The sequence below is a fragment of the Halichondria panicea genome, chromosome 1, assembly GCF_963675165.1.
Source record: "Halichondria panicea chromosome 1, odHalPani1.1, whole genome shotgun sequence".
NCBI lineage: Eukaryota > Metazoa > Porifera > Demospongiae > Suberitida > Halichondriidae > Halichondria > Halichondria panicea.
This window is the reverse complement of record NC_087377.1, coordinates 6,483,925-6,504,709: the sequence shown is the minus strand read 5'-3', so window position 1 is coordinate 6,504,709 and position 20,785 is coordinate 6,483,925. Positions and strand designations below refer to the sequence as shown.

The 20,785-nt window shown below is 40.8% G+C and overlaps 3 protein-coding genes across 3 annotated transcripts; 1 reads left to right on the top strand and 2 right to left on the bottom strand.

Moving 5' to 3' along the window:
• Nucleotides 1-565: 565 nt before the first annotated feature.
• On the bottom strand, nucleotides 566-4,841 carry LOC135338387 (3-mercaptopyruvate sulfurtransferase-like). The gene is made up of 8 exons (XM_064534495.1): nucleotides 4,731-4,841; nucleotides 4,585-4,664; nucleotides 2,616-2,767; nucleotides 1,936-2,028; nucleotides 1,580-1,765; nucleotides 1,301-1,460; nucleotides 1,076-1,200; nucleotides 566-786 (listed from the first exon to the last, which is right to left on the bottom strand). Exons 2-8 carry the CDS (start codon nucleotides 4,661-4,663, stop codon nucleotides 721-723), a joined length of 861 nt encoding a protein of 286 aa, XP_064390565.1. The 5' UTR covers nucleotide 4,664; nucleotides 4,731-4,841; the 3' UTR covers nucleotides 566-720.
• Nucleotides 4,842-4,880: 39 nt separating this feature from the next.
• Nucleotides 4,881-13,693, top strand: LOC135338338 (dynein intermediate chain 2, ciliary-like). The gene is made up of 19 exons (XM_064534438.1): nucleotides 4,881-5,046; nucleotides 5,153-5,194; nucleotides 5,306-5,407; nucleotides 6,028-6,105; nucleotides 6,318-6,440; nucleotides 6,805-6,939; nucleotides 7,211-7,327; nucleotides 8,073-8,132; nucleotides 8,261-8,330; nucleotides 8,583-8,714; nucleotides 9,480-9,644; nucleotides 9,853-9,922; nucleotides 10,116-10,296; nucleotides 10,543-10,702; nucleotides 11,050-11,171; nucleotides 11,850-11,956; nucleotides 12,556-12,710; nucleotides 12,992-13,122; nucleotides 13,522-13,693. Exons 1-19 carry the CDS (start codon nucleotides 5,011-5,013, stop codon nucleotides 13,615-13,617), a joined length of 2,082 nt encoding a protein of 693 aa, XP_064390508.1. The 5' UTR covers nucleotides 4,881-5,010; the 3' UTR covers nucleotides 13,618-13,693.
• Nucleotides 13,694-14,114: 421 nt separating this feature from the next.
• On the bottom strand, nucleotides 14,115-20,467 carry LOC135338349 (transcription factor 7-like 2). The gene is made up of 12 exons (XM_064534449.1): nucleotides 20,254-20,467; nucleotides 19,300-19,439; nucleotides 18,495-18,537; nucleotides 17,884-17,936; nucleotides 17,304-17,398; nucleotides 16,513-16,663; nucleotides 16,108-16,176; nucleotides 15,866-16,000; nucleotides 15,686-15,760; nucleotides 15,295-15,385; nucleotides 14,744-14,843; nucleotides 14,115-14,520 (listed from the first exon to the last, which is right to left on the bottom strand). The coding sequence occupies exons 1-12, from the start codon at nucleotides 20,285-20,287 to the stop codon at nucleotides 14,289-14,291; spliced, it is 1,218 nt and encodes a 405-aa protein (XP_064390519.1). The 5' UTR covers nucleotides 20,288-20,467; the 3' UTR covers nucleotides 14,115-14,288.
• Between the last annotated feature and the right edge of the window lie 318 nt (nucleotides 20,468-20,785).

The following is a 20,785-nucleotide window of genomic DNA, read 5'->3' as shown; positions in this document are numbered from 1 at the left end:
CTTGCTACACATGGCAACTCACGTGCTCTGCAGCGCATGCCAAATCTATCCTTGCCTCCCACCAACTCAAAAATAATGCCATTAGGACTACTTTTAATTTTAGGGACAAAGCCGAGGGGGAAAATTTACCCGTAATATAAATTATATGCATAATTGCTTACAAATATGCTGCAGCGCATTGCCAAATCTTCAGCCATTAGGACTACTTTTAATTTTAGGGACAAAGCCGAGGGGGAAAATTTACCCGTATATGCATAATTGTTTACAAATATGCTGCAGCGCATGCCAAATCTTCAGCCATTAGGATTACTTTTAATTTTAGGGACAAAGCCGAAGGGGAAAATTTACCCGTATATGCATAATTGTTTACAAATATGCTGCAGCGCATGCCAAATCTTCAGCCATTAGGACTCCTTTTAATTTTAGGGACAAAATTTACTTGTATATGCATAATTGTTTACAAATTATGCTGCAGCGCATGCCAAATCTTTCAGCCATTAGGACTATATGTACTTTTAATTTTAGGGACAAAGCCAGGGGGAAAATTTACCCGTATATATGCATAATTGTTTACAAATATGTGGGTTTACTGAGACAGTTACAAACGAAACAGAAACTTACAAAAAATATATATACTTGTTGTCACGTGGATATTCATCCCAAAGTGATCGACAAACGGATTAAAAATCTAAGTAAAAGAAAGTCTACTCAAAAAAATAATTACTCTTCTTTTGCTTTAAATAGAGTCTCCCCTGGTGCCCTCTGCACCCACTCTGTCCATGAGCCCTGCACAAGGTACAAGGATTGTATAATAATAATAATAATTATCAACATCTTAAGTTTGCTGATGCAAGGCTTTGGGTGTCTTCCTGTATCGTCTACAGGAAAGCAATGTCTACAGGAAAGCAATGAATAGCCAACATGGACCACACAATATACAGGATTAGACGAAAGGGACCAACCCGGGGGAATAAAGTTTATTGTTTACTTGCTACCAAACCCACAATAATTATGGATGCTATTTTATACTACGTATAATTATTATACTGACGTGGCTAAATCAGATTATACTTACATCATAAACTGGGATGTTCTTGTTTAAAGCAATGTGTGCTGCCATGGCAATTATCCCTGCAGTGATCCCACTGCCACAGGTAGACACCATCGGTTCATGAGTATTGACACCAGCAGCCTGAAACACTGAGATAAGGGAGGTACATTTAATGCGCAATGGGATAAGAACCAACAAACTACTGTACAGTATTAAAATTGCAAACACCTATATTAACTGTACATGTACCTTCCTGTAGTTGTTCCTTGCTTTTAAAAAGTTTGGTGTCTTCATTGATGAGGTCTTTGAAAGGGATATTGAGTGCACCGATCATGTGACCCGAGGGGAGCTCTGGGCGTGGCTCTGGTTCAGTACCTCCAAACCTCCCACCACTACGAGCATCTAATACCTGCAGCGTAGATTAAAGCAAAGATAATTAATTGTCAGCTTTACACACAGCTTTCATAAAATCGATCTGCATACTCTCTTAGAATACATGGTAAAAGTCAAGTTCAAAGTTATACTAACCTGACTAGAATTTGCTGCCAGTATCTCTCTCATCTGCTCAAAGCTCCTCACCAAATCACCATTCAGCTCTGCTTCGAAATTACCCTTACCAACCTCATCAGAGGGTCCCTGTTCGATTGGATAGCCCTGAGTCTTCCAGTGGAGGAGGCCACCATCTAGCACTGAGATATGGGGATGCCCAAACGCCTGTGGATGTGGGTAGTTGAGAAGTATACAGTCATGTACCCTACTATATGACTATATAGTTAAGATTAAGTGATTGATATACCCATTGATGGCACTCTAGGAACTAAGATCAAAATGTGTACAAACTACCTACAGATTAAGTATAGCTACCGTATGTACATGTAGCTCACCCTAAACATCCACCAGACTCTAGGGGCAGTAAACAGTCCAAACTTCTCATTGTTGTCATAGACCACCACATGACTATCGTTGCTCACTCCTAACTGTGTCAGATTCATTAGACAAGAATTAGCAAGTCTAGCTGTGCTCTTGACATGGTACGTATACATCAAATATGTATTCATGAGTGTTCATATCTAATGATAGAATGTTCAAAGAGCACATGCAGCTTGTGGCTAGAGTGTAATATACTGGAGTATCATTTAATTTCACACACCACTGACAGTAAAAAAACCATAGATCATCATGTTAGCCAAATCGCCACTCAGAAGTAGCATGCTAACAGTATAAGCATATAGACTGCGCGTAGTGCGAGCGACTGGCCAACTGCCTATCAGTCACTCGTCTCAGCGGAAGTGTATAGATCGTATGACACTACCAAACATGAATATCATTATAGATAATGTGGTTAAATTTTGCTATGAGATTTAGCTATACTATGGAATGCACTGAATCCCCTGAATTGTAAGCGCGGTTACAATTACAGGGCTAATATGACGTTGAGCAATCTGATAGGCTGCAATGCTCATTGCAGCTGAGACGAGTGACGGAAAGGCAGTTTGCCAGTCCCTTGGGCTACGCACGCGAGGGGCTGTCGCCGCCAGTCTAATAAGTATAGTAATCGGCCCACCTCCATGACATGATTGGCAAACTCCTCTGCTCTGGGCAGCATGTCAGGATAGCGGGAGCTCTGGTCACTGATGGCTGAGATATCAAAGAATGCTGAGTTTGGGAGCCTCTCTTCTAGAAACTCCTGGTGTGCTTTGTCACTCTGAGAAGAAGCTGGGGGATGGAAGTGGGGTTAAGACTATACATGTAATTATGTAGTGTAGAACTAGGATCACAGTTTAAATGTTGTCTATATAATCATTATACCGTATAGCAGGTAACTTTCGTGGGGTAAAACATTCGTTATTTTCGTGGGCAAGCTGTTCCACAAATTTTTTCCCCACGAAAACATAGGCATGGTTTACCGGAATGCATGCAATGACATTTTTGAAAATCACCGGTTTTGTTGAATGATTTTTTCCCCGCAAATGTACGGTTGTAGAACCTTGATTAGCTGGACCTCCTATTATTTGGATACCTAGATTATCAGGTAGGGCACATTTATGTGCAACAGGGTCAAAGTTCAACCAGTAATTAAGAAACATGCGTATCCTTAAACTGCGCATGCGTAAATAAAAGGAGGATAGACGTGTTCATCATCTGCGACTGTGCATATAATTATAATCACGTGCCCTAGCTAACATGGCACTACCGGCATATTCAGTTATCTGGCCTGGATCTAGGACAAAGGGTCCGGATTATCGAGGTTCAACTGTTGCAGTACTGTGTCTAAAATTTACCATAATGATCAACTTTGCTAGCTGAGGTTTGATGTGATAGCAAGCTTATGTCATATGTAGCTTATATACTGGACACCCCTATGCACTGATAACTCAGAATGCAGGTTGGTTAATTAATGTATTGAAAGAAGCTACAGGAGTCACTGAAATTTTGCCTTCGGTCTCCTATGACCGTGCAACACCAGCTAAAAGTTTACGTGGAGTTAATAAGCTGTGCAAATTAAAATCAACAAAAAATAGTGCAAATAAGCTGTGCCAATTAAAATCAACAAAAAATAGTGCACGTGATCGTGTCCAACCTCCTCTGATTAGGATCTGCAGTAATCCTAGTACTCATGCTAGAATGTAGTATGCAACTGATTTTGGAGTGATCAGGGCATCCAATCGTGATTTACAACAACTGTTATATCATGTTTTTTAAAGTGATTAATTATTGTCTTTTTAGGATGTGAAGCAAAAACCTCATAAGAAAAGGTGCAAGTCCTCCTCAACCAGATCCCACTCTCTCTCAACAAAAGAAAAGCATCTAGGAAGACATGAATTCAACAATGTCATCCATAAGACATGTAGTAACCTCACCTCATACTAAGTATACATGTACATGTTTATTTTTGCTTGTGTGTGTATACACTGTTTTTGTTTTTATTCTCTCTGCAACCGCTTTAATATTATAATTATGACATTCTTAGAGTACAATACACTTATCATGCTTATGATTAGTGTCAAGACTTAAGTTCAGTAAGATAATAAATACGTTTTTGTCGTGAATAAAATAAATCTAGCTTTTTTGCTGATATGGATGCCATCATGAAGCCTTTATCCTTTAACCATAGATTAAAGAGTTCAATCTATGCTTTAACTACACTGTGCACAGTATGAGCTTCTTGAGGTACTCCACAGCCTGAGCTTGAGCTTGTGGCACACACTCATTATGCTCAATATCAATGTGGTCTCAAATTTACGCCGCAATGAAGGGCCTGTAATCGAGGTTAAGGTCAGTAAGTAGGATTGAGCCATATGACGTAATGCGTTTCCAATCCCTTTCCTTTACTATCTATGCTACTAAAACAGTTATAGCTAGATGTAGTCAAGTTATTTCTTTATATCGCACCCCTGAGCCATGCGGTTGTCAGCCACTTAAGAATAAACGATATTCATACTCTGCCTCAAGTACCAGTGGAACAAAAACGTACATTGTCATGATACCCAACCACTCGCAGAGGGTTGGACTACGCCCAACTAAATCTTTACCATTGAGTATTTTGATGTGCCTGAGACCATTTGTGATCTGTTGACGCAGCCAGAGAGAAGACACCAGTGTAGATACCATCCTGTAACAAAGAAAGGTGCATGTGTGAGCTAAGCTGAAAAGGCTAGTGTAGATTCAGATGACAAACCTTGATCTCTAGCTCTCTGATCTGATCTGCTCTCTGCAACACTACTCTTGACAGATTTGAAACGAATCATTGAAGTAATGTCTATTGGACAGATGACTTTGACGATTCATGCCACTTAGTTAAAAAACAGGGGAGGAGAGGTCAGAGGTCAACATTCTTGTTTCTATAGTAACCGCTAACTGCTCAGTTTTTTTTAGAAGAATACTTAGCTTTCATTCAGTTAGCTTAAAAAGTTAAGGTCTGTGTTGCTAAGCAGTCGGTGTTGACCTGGAAAAGAAACATGAGCAAAGTAAAAGCTGGTAAAGGTGGCCCCAAGGTAGGTTTCTTATTAATGCACAGTCACCATGTCGGTGTAAGTGCATGCTCTTGATCTCGCTCTTGGTGTATTAAAAAAGGGCTAGTTATGATACTTTTCATTGCAGCCTCAGCCACCATCCACACTGAGGAAAGGATCCTCATCTGCTGTGAGTGTACTAGCATAGCATGTACAGCTCATTGTGGTATTTTTAGTAGTCTGTACTCCACCAAGTGTGTGTTTTCTTCACATTTCGATCCACACATGCACACTCACTCAGCTTGGGAACCCGAGCTTCCGACGAGCAAGCCAGGTCATGAGCAGGAGCATCATGGAGTCCAAAGCAAGGCTGCACAATCCTTCTAGAGCACCACGAAGAAAGGTAAGATAATACCGTATTGCGGGAAAATTTGACGGGACGACGAATCCAATGTTTAGCTTGACACTCAGTCCCAGTATGTCGACGATTATGCTGCATGATCATTAAATTAAAAATCGCCAATAATACATGTAGTTCAATTGCCTCATTCGCCAAATTTAATCACTATACATTTGTACAGTATATGGAATGCAACGCTGTGCAGACTTCCATATAGTACTGTGCTCATATAAACAATTCTTGTGCCATGCATCAAATGTAAGACCCTATGACATTAAGATTCACCGTATAGCGGGTCATTTTCGTGGGGTAAAATATTCGTTATTTTCGTGGGCAATCTGACTTCCATGAAACTTTAACGTAGGCGTGGCTTACCGGATCGTATGAATGCAGTGCAGACAATGAGAGAAATTTTTACTCACGAAAACCACCGTTTTCGAGTTGAACGAATTTTTACCCCACGAAAATTATCAGCTATACGGTAACACCTGTGACTTAAACAAGTACATGTACTAAGGGCAAAACCGAAGGGTCTCATTATTATTCAATTGGTACAAGTTTCTACTGTGGACATTTTACATTGTATGCACAAATGAGATTTGAAAGTTGCCCCTCCCCCTCAGGATGAGGATGGTTTTCGTGATGAGTATGATGATGCTGACGGGGATTGGGGTGGACCCAAGGAACTCATCAGACCAGAGGTACAATGTAGATATACTTTGTTATTGGCTAGACATTGCCTAAGCAGGCAATTAAATGCTTGTACACTTACATGTACTGCGAGTTCTCTAACTGATTACATACATGTGATAATTAACTGTACAATAAATGCAAACTTCATCAATAATTTGTATGGTACTTTTGACTATTCGTGTTAACCCCTCTCCCCCCCCTCCCCCACACACACACACAGGACCAGATAGAGCTGGGTGAGAAAGAGCTCAAGGAAGAGTTCACTCGAGTGCTCACTGCTGATAATCCACATGCCCCGGCTAACATTGTTCGCTACAACTTCAAGGACAAGCATTTCAAACAGGTACCTTGTCTTGCGTTTACACCGTAAAATTTGGTCCATTTATCAAAATATTAATGCGTAAGTCAGGAGTTATTGGAGTAATGACTAACTACGCAGTGGCACTCAAAGCATTATGCGACCTTAGTTTAATTATATACTAACAGTCAGTTTTTCCCCATTATACGCAAAACACCCGCTTAAATAATTATACACATCACTAATGCACTGCCATTTCCTACTACATTGTATTTGTACATGCATGTACATGTATACTGTACTGTATACTCAAGCATCAAATGATTCACATCTACATTACATGTACCTGGTAACGTTGGTGCAGTGAATTAGTAGTGGATAGTAATTAACACACTCCACAAATGTGCAGGTAGCGGCCATTGATCAGCTAGCCATCCACTTTGCCATGGAAAGCAATCTTCTGCATAAGGACAGTGACGAGGCTCAGCGTCAGCTTAACAAGGATGCTGACCAATCAGATGAAAGCGAGGTCGAAGATGATGGGGTACAGTGTCTATCGTACATTAATAGTTAGTGGGCATCAATATGTACTGCACATTGGTACGTACGTACGTACAACAGTACTTATAATACATACAGACTACTTGAGTATAATGTACTGTGTGTTGTGCGTGTACTGTACTTGGACAAGACCTTTTGCAGTTTACATTACCTGTTTGTACTGTATTTAGGCCTATTTACGTACATTATATGATTCAGTGTTAGCACATCGTCAATTTTGTGTACAACTGTACGTCCCCATGTTTACACTGTAGGAGGAGGAGGAGGGGCCAGAGTCTGGAGACAAGCAGTCTGGTGGAGAGCAGAAGCAATTGAGAAACCAGTTTAATTACTCTGAGAGAGCTTCACAAACTCTCAATAACCCATTCAGAGTAAGTAAATATTGCCATAATATATTTCCACACACATGTAAGTAAAGCTTCATTTAATGATGGTCAACGTAACAAGTACACACATTTCTGTGCAGTTATGCATGCAAAATGTGTAATCAGACCAAAAACCACTTTGCAGCTCTTCAAACTCATCATTATTTTGTGAGAAAACTGACAGTAAGCATTCTTGTCTTTAATGTCTAGCAGTTCTGGAACTAGAGACATGTGTTTTTTGATTTGTTGCCCTAGTTCCTTGAACTCGTCTATTTTCTGCTTCTCTGAAAACTGTGTTCCTTTGAGCAACGAGACAATGAGATAATGTACCTGTGCCCCAAGTGCCTTGTGTCTGCTTCAAGATTGCTTAGAAAATTAGAGTAGGCTTTTTGTTCCACTATCTTCTGTAATAAAAGCTTTGCGTTCATCCTTCTACTCCGTTTGAGTATGAATAATAATTATTGGGACATGTAAACCAATGTACTAACAACACTGGAACAAATTATCACATACATGTACAAGTACGTAAACTTTTCTGAGATCAATGAATGATACCATAGAAAGCATTGAGGGAGCTACAGTGTATTACATCTTAGTCTACTGTGTATCGATGATCAGGAGCACATAAAGAGTGTGCTCGCGGTGTTTATACATGTGTTACGTATTCAAGCTTACCAGCATGTAGCCGATAAAACACTGTAACGTGCTGTACAACCCAATGTGACAGTTGTATGTTCTTGCATTTATGCAGGACAGGGGTACTGCAACTGAGCCACCTCCAAGAGCTGACTTCTCAGTCAATGCTAACCAGGTATAGACCGGTTGTACTTTTACGATCATGTACATAATTATGTAGATATGTAGTTATACTAACATGTACGTACGTAGTGTAGTTGGTGCATATGCCCGTACATATTCACTAACTATGATCGACCTCAGATGGAGATATTCGATGCCTACGTGGAAGATCTCATCAAGCAAGACAAGGCCAAAGAGAAAAAGGGCAAAGGTCAGTCACATAGTTTCGTACGTATTGCCATAGCCATTCTTGTTCCTTGTGTTTGCATGTCTACAACAAATGTACAAGCAAACAAGGAACAACAATGGCTATTGTAATAAATGTGTAACACATGAAGCATGGAGGATCTCATTACTGTATTTTGCTATTTATGTATAATTTATGCACAATTAAAGTAAGCATACATGTACAGTGTACAGTAAATTGTGTTAATAGAATCTTGCATATTTTCTACACATGTAGGTGAGGAAGTTAAAAAGGAGACGAAGTCTTCAAGCTCTGAGATATCAAGTGATGACATTACACGAGTGAAGACTGCCGCCAAGATCATGGAGCGAATGGTCAATCAGAACACATTCGATGAAATTGCCCAAGGTAATTAGCTACGAAGTGAATACTCACTTCATACAGTACATTATTTGAGAGTTGCAGGTAGTGGTTAGGCACGCCAGCACGCATCATCACAATTCATAATTTTCCTGCTCAAGCAACACATGTACATGTGTATAAATGCACATACATGTACATACTGTACATACATGTAGTCTACCGTCATAAAAGTTCCACTACTAGCTATAGGGACCCAGAGGAGGTTACATGATCATTCACGTGCCACTCCTAACGAGCATATGGCGATCACCTTTGGGTTCTTTGCTCACCTTACCATACATGTACATTTACATAGTTTACAGCTAGTCAGGTGACTGTTATAAGCTCAGTAAAGCCAGAGGTAGGCATAACTTTTTTTATAGTTGTTTAGTACCTACATGTACATGACATTTGTACATGTATGGTAAGGTGAGCAAAGAACCCAAAGGTGATCGCCATATAACTTTTATGACGGTAGACTACTGATAGTCACAGAAATATTGCCTTCAGTTGACAATGACCGCGTGCATAACCAGTTAGAAGTTTACATAAAATTGTTAGTTCAGCAAAAAGTAATGCACGTGATCGTGTCCAGTGATCGTGTCCAGTGATCGCGTCCAACCTCCTCTGCTAGGGACCCTACTGTAGGAACATCACACACATATGCACGCATGCACGCAAACACACGCACACACACATACACACACACACACACACACACACACACACACACACACACACACACACACACACACACACACACACACACAGATTTCAAGTATTATGATGACCCTGGAGACCAGTTTAGAGATAATGTGGGCTCAATGCTTCCCCTCTGGCGGTTCAAATTTGACAAGGCGGCTCGAAAAGCAGCTATTACAGCACTGTCATGGAACCCTCTGTACAGTGACCTGTTTGCTGTGGGTCGTGGTTCTTGTGAGTACAGTGAACACTGTCTATTGTTGTAATCCTGTAATCAGGTCACCTACATGTAGCTAGGTTAATGAGTCCAAAAGTCTTCATAGCGTGTGTTTTGACGTGTGTTAGCATGCCACCTCTTTATTACAGCACCACTGTTGGGGTGACCACTATCACTGTACTACATGTAGCTGTGCCTTGCTTAGCATGCCTCCTTTTGTTTCAGATGAGTTCACTGATCAAGGCAGTGGAGGGTTGATTTGCTTCCATTCTCTGAAGAACCCAACCTATCCTGAGTACGTTGTCACCAGCATGCAAAGTGCATGTGTCTTCTCGTGGTATTTCCTGTTTCAATGCCAGTTACCAATGATTGCTTTGTGTACAAGTGTACGATTTTAATGAGCACACATAAGGATCTTTTTACCTGTAACAATAGTCTGAACACATGTACTTTTATAACATGCAATGTTACCCCCCCCCCCCCTCCAGGTATATCTTTGAGACCCCCAGTGGAGTGATGTGTTTGGACATACACCCTGAGCACCCCTACCTAGTGGCCGCAGGGCTCTATGATGGCACTGTGCTCGTCTATGACCTTCAAGAGAACTCTAAAGAGGCCATCTACAAGGCCACCGCTAACACCGGGAAACATTCAGACCCTGTCTGGCAGGTATGCAAGTCACTACGGTGTGTTCGTATGCATGTAATTATCACCCCCAAAAAAGTGTTGGCACTCGATTTCTAGCTGTGTTACAAACACTGTTATGGAACAAAGCTATGGGTTACTATACAGAGGTGGCGTTTGTTTGAGGGGTTGCACACAAAACGCTACATTTTAGGCCTTGAATTCCCCCAGTATAGTACTGTTTTTCAATGCATGTAACTTGATAAATTGGACACTCTATTTATGGCGTAGGTGAGCTGGCAGAAAAATGATATGGATGGCAACCTCAACTTCTACTCTGTGTCTGCTGACGGTCGAGTGGTCACATGGAAACTGGTCAAAAATGAGCTTCAATTCCAAGATGCTCTTACACTCAAGAACAGTGTCGAGGGGCAGAAGGATTTCACACTCAGTAAGCACTCTCTGCAATTTGTGCATTCTATATTATACATGTACAGCAAGTGAAGTTCATGTACATGTACATACTACCATATATCCAGTTTTGACAACGTAGTTGTCATTGCGAATAACATTTGTACAAGCCTGATTGCGTTTTCAACTGTTGCAATTTTAGTAACTGTATGCGCATTCTCTCTCCTTTGCGGGTCTTTCGTTTGCCTCCTATGCAAAAACTCGCAATTCGCATTCAAAAGAGTCTCACATTCGAAACCTGGTATACGGCAGTTTCCTAGTTAATCCCAAGTATTATTTATACATGCACGTACTGTATAATAATTATTGTGTCCACCCTATACACAGGCTCTGGTACAGCGATTGGATTCAGTCCATTTGTTGACCACTTGTTCTTAGTTGGCTCTGAAGAGGGCCAGATTTACAAGTGCTCTAAAGCCTACACTACCCACTACCTCGACGTGTACAAGGTACACATTTTTGTAATACAAAATTACCGGCACCTACAAGTACATACCGTATTTACTTGATTAAACGCCCTCCTTGAATAAACGCCCATCTCGTTTAAACGCCCAGGATAAAAGCTCTGTAAACGCCCATCTTAAATAATCACCCATATATGGGGCGTGGCACTGTGGGTGGAGCTGAAATAGCATGTGAAACCCAGTTGCAAGCATGGCAGCATAGAATAATAATACTTTTTATGATGAATCGATGGAGAGAGAGAGTTACCGACACAGAGGGCACTCCTATGACTTTTAAGCTGAGAAATAGATTTAAGCTGAGACAGCAGCCCAAAAAGAGCACAATAACTGCTGCTGTGCAAGAGTTTTCGAGTAGACATAACAATAAACGTCCTCCTGGATTAAATGCCCTCCTCGTTTAAACGCCCCCTCTAAAGACTTTGATCTGAAATAAACGCCCGGGCGTTTAATCAAGTAAATACGGTACATGTATGATCATTATTAATGCGTAAAACAAATAAAGCGTGTGCGCACATGTACATGTACGTACTGTACGTAGCTACACGTGTACAGCCTGACTACATGTTGGTACTTGGTTAGGACAAACATACAAGGAAATTATATTGTGTACATATCATGTGTGTAGATGTATGCCATCACAACCCTCCTCCACACATCTCACAGGCCCATCACATGGCAGTACACTCCATCAGCTGGAACCCTTTCCATCAAAATGTTTTTGCCTCTTGTGGAGCTGACTGGACAGTCAAAATATGGGACCACACTAGAAAGTAACTAAGCATGCTGTATAATAAGCAGGGGAGTAACTAGAAATTTTACAGGAAGGAGGCAACGCCCCCGCAAAATGTTTAACCGAAAACCACACCCACTAATTATCGCTAGAATGCAGATAAATGGCAGTATAACTGCTATTTACCTGCTCTTCTTCTCCTTTTTTCGTCAACAAGACGGTGACAGAGCTCATTTTCTGCTCATTCTATATACCTAGTTGGCTAGTTATCCAGAAGTTAGCTAGCCAGAGCTATTAAAAGCTGAGTCACATGGCACTTGAAGTTCAATAGTACAGGAGGCAAGGGCCTCCTCTGCCTCATTGCTAGTTATGCCCCTGATAAGTGGTGGGAGGATTCTCATGCTATAAATTATGTGTTTTATATCACAACGATCCCTTACCAAGTAATGCCTCGAGGCTAATATAACACGGAAGGGACTGTATGACCTTTATTACATCCTTGTTACCTTGACAACGTATTTTATACAGACTGTACGTTTAAGGTACTGCATGCAATGTGATGTGTGTGTCAGTCTCAATAATGTTTGCCTCCTAATGTTAGATCTACTTGCATCAATTTTGTCTGTAATATCTCTACAGGAATCCAATGTTCTCCTTTGACCTCAACAATGTTGTTGGAGACGTGGCATGGTCGCCATATTGCTCTACTGTATTTGCTGCTGTAACTGCAGGTGGCAAGGCGTATGTGTTTGACCTCAGTATCAACAAGTACGAGCCACTCTGCGTCCAATCAGGTGAGAGCTAGAGTGACATACATGTAGCTGTGAAAGATGAGAACACGGCGTCCCAGAAGTAGTTATAGTTTTAAATTAGATTCTAGTGTCCAGCTTGTACTTTGAATTTGTGTTTCATTGTTTGTACTCACCCTTCAAATCTCCACTCTAGAGTAGTAGGTAAATGTATCATGTACTTCAATTCGACACATGCAGCAGTACAATGTCATTCATGAACATTTACCTGTATTATGTGTACATTATTATCTGTTTTCTACATGTGCACGTACTCAATCCCACAGTGATTCAGAAAAAGCGCACTAAACTGACTCATGTGTGCTTCAACCCTGTCTATCCGATAGTCATCATTGGTGATGATAGGGGCACCGTCATCTGTCTCAAACTCTCTCCTAACCTCCGGAAGAACCTCACGGTGAGTTATATGTATAACCTACTACTGTATGAAAATCACATGGGCTTAATGTTATTCCTCGGTGTGCACATGCGCAGCGAGGTATATATATGGTAGTGTGTTTGTGTGTCTGTCTGTCCGTAGAAACTGCTGGATTCGAGGCTATCACTGTGGTTCAGGGAAAGTGTGTAGTCTCCTCATTCATGTACGCACCGCAATACTGGAGATCACACCCTTTTCCCTAAGAAGGCGTGGTTCCTTGTGGGCTCTTGTAATGGGGGAATACCTCCTAGTATTAATATCGTACAGGCGTATTTCTAGTATATTTCTTATTAATTACAAGATTTCACTTGTTGCCAGCCCCTCGTTTCTTCCGAATCTATTGTTATACAAAGTCATGTAGTTTGCATGTCCTCACAGGAGAAGAATCGAACCAAAGACACAGAGGTGGCAAGGATTGAGAAACTTATCTCGTTTGTGCGTGAACCACTACTCGAGAAGCAACGGGAAAACTGATGGAAAGACAATAGCATTATCTCATAAGTAACGTCTACGTGTACATACATAAAAATTAGACACATCTTGTACCCTCTACCTGCCATTGACGCATAAACGGTGCCCCGCACTGCGTCCATCAGAAATGCCATCAACAGCACACGAAGTTGCTAATAGTTAATTGAGGCATGTAATTTTTTCCCGTATTTGGGCATGCCTCGAATCCCAAACATGTATGGAAAAGGTAAGGGGACACAAAATTCCCCTTAACTGGGGTTCGTCTTGTTTTTGGCAGGTTTGAGACTGCATGTATTTGGCTAATCGAGGGTGCATAATTATATTATGCTACAGTTATAGCACCAATTAACTTCATCATTGATATATACATGTAGATCTATAGAGTACGTATTGTCTTGCAGTTCCATTTAAATTATATAAGGCTATGTCTGGCATGCATTCCATATACAAATTATTCAGTTCATCAATTTATTCTAGTTATAGCATACGTTGTTTAATCCTTTTTGATGTGGCTGAAAATAAATTGAAGATTTGGAAAGCATGCATGCATGTGTGTGAGGTATGAAAATATCCTGTCAAGTGACTGAGAGCTTTCATGACACAGAAAACAACCATTCGAATTGAGACTACAGCAATCGCCATGGAAACAAAATACATGTATACACTCAGTAGTTTTATGTTGGGATTGTTTGTAATGTGATTGGAGCTTGGATGATACTGCATTCTGATTGGTTAGTTTCTGACAACACAATGACATCCTCCCGGCATTCTGTAGTGACATATGTACTGTCTTCATTGCGATCCTGTCCAACAGTTCCCAAAATAGAAGCAACTTTTCCATTTTTAGTGACATCCGAGATATCTAGCTCATCGTCGTTATTTCGTTTGACACACTTTCTTTTACGTCTGCACAAAAGTGATATAGTAGTGTAATGCCACTGTACATGCATAATGAGGATTATCATAGTGGTTATAATTATAAGTTCATGGATGTATACTTATTCTCTTCTGAGTTGTGGTACAAGGTGTAAATCATCATGCATGTGTGGTGGTACGTAGGTGATGCAAGATTGTATACATCACAGTAATTATGCGAGGGCCTGCATGCATGGGTTACAGTCTTACTCACCTGCAAAGTGCACACCAGTTAGAGGAGTTGTCTGGATGTTTATCAGGACACCTCTCTCCTTCACTCTCACCCAGGGCACAGCTGTCAGTCGAACCCTCAACTGGAACAACAAAGTACAAGTGATTTGGACACCCCAAGTACAATGACTGTGAGCTACCTAACTCGTTTCTTCACAAGCAGTTTTAATTTTATCCAACGCGTATTGAGTATTGCTACATGACTTGTACATGTATAGGTCAAAATAATAAGGACCAATGTGCAAAGGGCTTAGCAAATATATGTATTTGATTGACTCAGGGTTTCATACAGGACTCTTAGCGCGGGGGGATAACGATGGGCGTAAGGCCCTGGAGATATTGAGTAGCCCCTCCACCCAGTAAAAAATCTTGAGGAATGATTGTAATTTGTTTTGTGTGCTTCAAGCCGTTAAGTCAACCATATTAAATTTTTTGTTGTTGTTATGACATAATTCCAGGGGGAATCCCATGCTTGCATGGCCCTCCCCCTCTGCATGAAACCCTGACTGTCATAGTTAGTGATACTGTCCATACCTTCGTCATTCCCCTTCTCAGATTTGGCTTTTCTCTTTTTCCTCTTCTTGTGAACAGCATAGTTGTCGCGTGCTGACCAGCCAGGGTACATCTGTTAGAGGACGGCATTAATGCAGACATTTAAGTACAGTGTAACGTGCAACAAAAAGCTTCTGATAAAAGTTTTAGTGTGTACGTGATTGCTTGTATCTATACTACATGTACAAGGAATGTATTCATATAGGGCAATCATAAACAGTGTTGTTGTATGGACACGTACACAAACAAGTCTCAAGTACAGGTATGCGGGTATCAATTCCTATACATATCCGCCAAATAAAGTAATTACATGCCTGCATGTGTAATTATTATAGTAATTAATGCATTAATTGTTTTAGTCTGTTGTAACTACCTGCATATGTCTCGCTCTCTCTTCTCTTGCCATTTCATAGTACGTGGCTTGTTCACTGCGATCCAGCGCGTGCCACTGTTATGGAATCAAAGATAGTAACCACCATGACAAGAGGCAAAGGAATCTACAATGTATATAATAATTATATACGAATCACTGAATAGAATAATACTCACTCACCATTTTGCCGAGTATCTGGTTAATGGCTGCAGACTCTTTCAACGTGCACTCCTTTATAACTTCCGCTCTCTTGGTTTTCATGAAGATCATGAATGCATTTAGTGGTTTTTTGATGTGCGGCTTCTTCTCTTTCACCTGTGGTCAGAATCACACTGATCACACATACTGTACACGTACACTGCCTCTATTAATATAGGGCACCATACAATTTTCATACTACAGACTTTGACTGTCATGCGCACCTGTGGTTGTACAAGGCCTGAGTTGGGTTGTACTGCTGCATTAGGGGCTGGCTGTCCGAAGGTAGTAAACTAAAGAGGGAGGGAGAGGAAACTACAGTGAGACTCATTTCAGAGCCACTTGTAAGGTATGCAAGCACAGCTGCTCTAACCTTATTATACAGTACCAATGTGCAAACACGGCAATGCTTTCGAGCCATGAAGGTTCGTGGCTATTTTTGGCTTCGAACAACTGAAAACATTCACTAATTGAGTACAATTATACAGCACTTAACATTCATGCAGTGGCTTCTGTGTGCCAAGTTCTTGAATGAACTTTTGAGGTACTTGTTCCAAGAAATTAAAACGGTAGCTACAGTATATACATGATCGTACATGTATATATCACATACAATGTAGACTGCTCACCTGTTGATAACGAGTAGCCACTGCATACTGCCCGGGAATCATAAAGGGGTAGCCAGCGGCAGGTCTAAAACCTGATTGGTCAACTGGTAGGAAACCAGCAGTTGGGTATCTATACGGTATACCAGTTACTGTGGGTGCTTGCGAAACTTTCCTATAAAATTATGGGTGTGCATGCACATGTGTGCTTGTGAGGGCATGTACAAACTGTTCATGGTTGTGGTTGGAGGGAATCTGCTTATTATAACAACATGCACATGTAGGCTTAATCCAATAATATTAACAAGGCCATACAAGCCAGGCAAATCTACTTACAGGTGCACTAGTTCTACTTTGTAAGCTCTGCTACCATAACAATTCATGTACACTGTATATTCATTTTGTTGCAGAGTGCTTCACTTAGCAACCTGTGTGTACGTATTTGCCACGCCAGTACGTACATGTACATGTTTAAATCTCATCCACAGCACTGAGTTTATACTGTAAGTTTCCAAACATTAGAGTTGTTGTAGTTCTGTCTAAGAGTGTTGATGAAATTAGTTAACTGCACATTGAGGGTCACAACATAAACAACTTTAATTGGATAAGCCAGCCCTGAACAATAGACATGTACTCAGAGAAACAGTCTTGTACACAGCAGGGAAACATCATGGGTACTACCAAGAGTGTAGGAATATCATGCACTCCTGGTACATGTATCACCATTATTTTTCGAGGCATTACAAGTTTGAGGTTTGAGGTCAACCCCGAAAATTACCAGCTATGCGATATTATTTGCAAGCTAAACAACTTACCATTCGGATCCCTCCATCTTAATGGGTCTTATTCCAGCAGAGAAGATTGAGGTTCCAGCAGCAAAGGGTGGAACCATGAAACCATTCGCATAGAGCTGTACAGTAGTGTATGCATGAATGAAAGTACATTAGGAGTGTGTGTGAGGGGGTGTTGATGGCTGAACTGTAATCCTATATTTAGAAGGAATGTGCAATTTATTGCCCCCCACTTAAAAGCATTCCAGGGTCTAGTGATCAATTACCACTCAAAGCAACATGCAGGTACTTCAAACAAAGGCAAACTAGCCAAACCTTTGAAGGTAGTGCATAATTGCTTTTATGACAAATTACAACCAATAGTAGTGATGAAGTGTTTGTTGGTAGGCCACACTGAGATAGTGGACTTTTCAAAAGCTAGAAACAACATACCTGCAGAATAATTATTCAATACATGTACATGACACTCCCAAAAGGCTGTTACTATAATTATAATACAAGCTCTACTAAATGAACTTAAATCAGGCTCTACAAACAATGTAAATTAGATCTATGGAATCAAGCTTTCCGTGTAAATTAATCAAATTCTCACACACACACTCACCATTGGTTGTATGATGGGACGAATGGTGGTTTGCTGAAGACTAGCACTGCCAGCTAGTGCATAAAAGGGAGAGAAGAGTCAATAAGACATAGCATTTGGGAACAGTATACATGGATACATATACACAGTGTCATTGTCTCTACACTACTCCGGTTGAACCTATCAACCTTCCCCAATGACAATTCCCACAGCAAGACAAGCTCCAATGGTTACCAGAAAACCTGTAAGCATTGTTACAGACCACCCAAATAGTTCTGTAATACAATACAACTAGCACAGTGCTTATTAAAAATGCTATCATCGTAATAAACAGTGAACTATTAAATTCTGATCCATTAGGATGCACAGGCTGTAAGTATGCACAGGCTGTAAGTACAAACCTGGTACAACACGGGATACACTAGAGGCCCTACATGTATGTCCCCAAACTGTACCAGTCCATAATACCAGGCAACCACTGCATCTTTATTTATTATACTTTGTTCCAGCCCAGTGTAAGTGTTGGCAGTTACATTAGGCAGAACAATGGGGGAGAGGAGAGATTTGAATCACCGCCAACACTCACAAGCAATTAACCATACAGGGAATGAGCTAACCTGAATGAGACTCACCTGCTGACGTTGGGGAGGTAGCCGCCTTGCCTGCTGATCCAGGCTGTGTGTTTGTGTGTGTGGATTGCAGCAACTAAGTGTACATCAGACTGCACCACAAATTGTACAGTAGATTGCAATGTAAATTAATTATACACATGTACTAGTTGTCATGTAAGTGCTCGCATCTAGTTGATGGTGAATGATGAGGTGCATGAGCATAGAGGCACAACCACACACAAGCAGCTGATCCTATTATAAAGTGGCATTTTAGCCACTGAGGTAGTGCTAAAATAGGTCCAGCTGCACACCAAGGATTTAGTGTGTGGGGCCAGGTAATTGAATTAGTCTAGACCTCAGCATTAACAATGACCAGGGCACAATACCACAACAAACAATGGCAACAAGCATAGGCCACAATTCACAACACTAAAAAGCACATATCTCACTGTCTAAACAGGTAACCATTATCTCTAGTGCCCACACTTCTTGTTTTGCTACTGCTTGAGAGTATTAGACCAGTGTTCTTTTGCAGTGTAGCTGGGAGAACAATCTTTACTACTTTAGCTAGTGATAATAGCAGTCCTTCAGAAAGCAAGATTAGTGCCCCCTGTGGTCAAGCCACCACCACAACTTCAAAGGTTTTGCTACCAACAGCTAGCCACATCAGAGGAAGTGCCACATCCCACACATACATTAGCTGGTGACAGGACATAGCACTTCAGCAAACTACATTGTTGTATCAGACTACTACATGTACAGTGTAGGTGTATTCTCCTAAACCTGACGGGCAAATCAACAGCAGGAGGTCTGCTTTAGTACGTACCTCGTCCAATTCGGCATCTTTCTCAAGGGCGGTCTTGACATCGTGGAGGTCCATGGACTGAAGGTGCTCTGTGTTCTCTCCATCGCCCTCATGTTGAAACACTGTCACTGTGTCCCCGTGATCGTCAAAATCATCAGGAGCTGTGTGTGTAGTGTGTGTTTAGAGGGTGGGTGATATGTAATTTTAAGAGCAGCTAGGTATAGGATTAGTAGAGCAGGATGTGATGAATGCACTGGACAATTCAAGTCATGGAGGAGTGCTAACCAGGCTGTACTTATTTCCCATTATGTGCCCCATACATGTGTGTGAGGGTGTTACTGCTGCAGTTTACACAGAACTGTAACATTAGCATAATTACATCAACCTCAATTACATCAAGTATGAATTCATAACTTCCCAAAGTCAAGAAAGGGTGTGATGTACTAGCACAGGCCAGACAAGGTATTGACAATCTGTGTATACTAAAATATGTCCTGTCTGTGTGGTGCTAAAGTGTAGGTTGGCCTTACATGGGAGAGAGATACTAACTGTCAAGATAAGCAGGTTTTTCCCAGACATTTAAAACACACACACACACACACAACAGCAAACAACTACATCCCAGTATATAGTACCATAAAACGAGCTAATTCAAGTTGCCGGCATCCTTTGTTTAGCCTTCCCTATAGTATTTATATACGTACAATATTGGTATAATTATAGCTACAAAAATTGGTAGGAATTTAGGTACAGGTACGTAGGTAAAACCGGCTATACTGCACTATTAAGGCCTGGCATTTTTCACTTAATGCTAACACAATTAGGTGATGAAGAACAGCAAACTTAAACTTTACAATTCCTCAACACTTTGTCAACAGCACAATACTTTAGAATGTGGCATGCATACGAAGATATCATAGCTGAGTAGATTGCTGTGTACACACATCATGGAAGCAAAGAAACACAAAGACTTACTTGCACCACTGGTCGAGGCTCCACCGTTTGACATACTGATAAGCTCAAATAACCACTGCCTTTGATCCGCTCACATAAACACCTTTGAATAATTACCGCAGACACACAAGCGTTTGTTAGTCACTCAGCTGTACGCGTTTGACTGCGGTAATCAGAGTCTTACTGATCTTGTTGAGATCAAAGGCAGTTCAAAGCCTTTCTTCTTAGTCAAATTTTATTCATAGTTACTCTCGTATGTGTAATCTGATTGGTCAACATATATGACGTCATAAGAGTGGAATGACGTGTTCTGTTACGCAGGTGTCTTTGATCTTCTTGTGGTGTGTGAAGAGTTCAAAGGAATGCTTATCATCGCCCACGCACTTCCGCCACAAAAAAGCATTTTTAATTCATTATTACATACACCTGCATGTTCATGATACTGTTTTACATTGAAGATGCATGTTTATTTTCAATTCACATTATAATTATTATGGAATGCCATTATTGTCACGTACAATTATTACATGTAACAACTCAGGTAGCACAACGG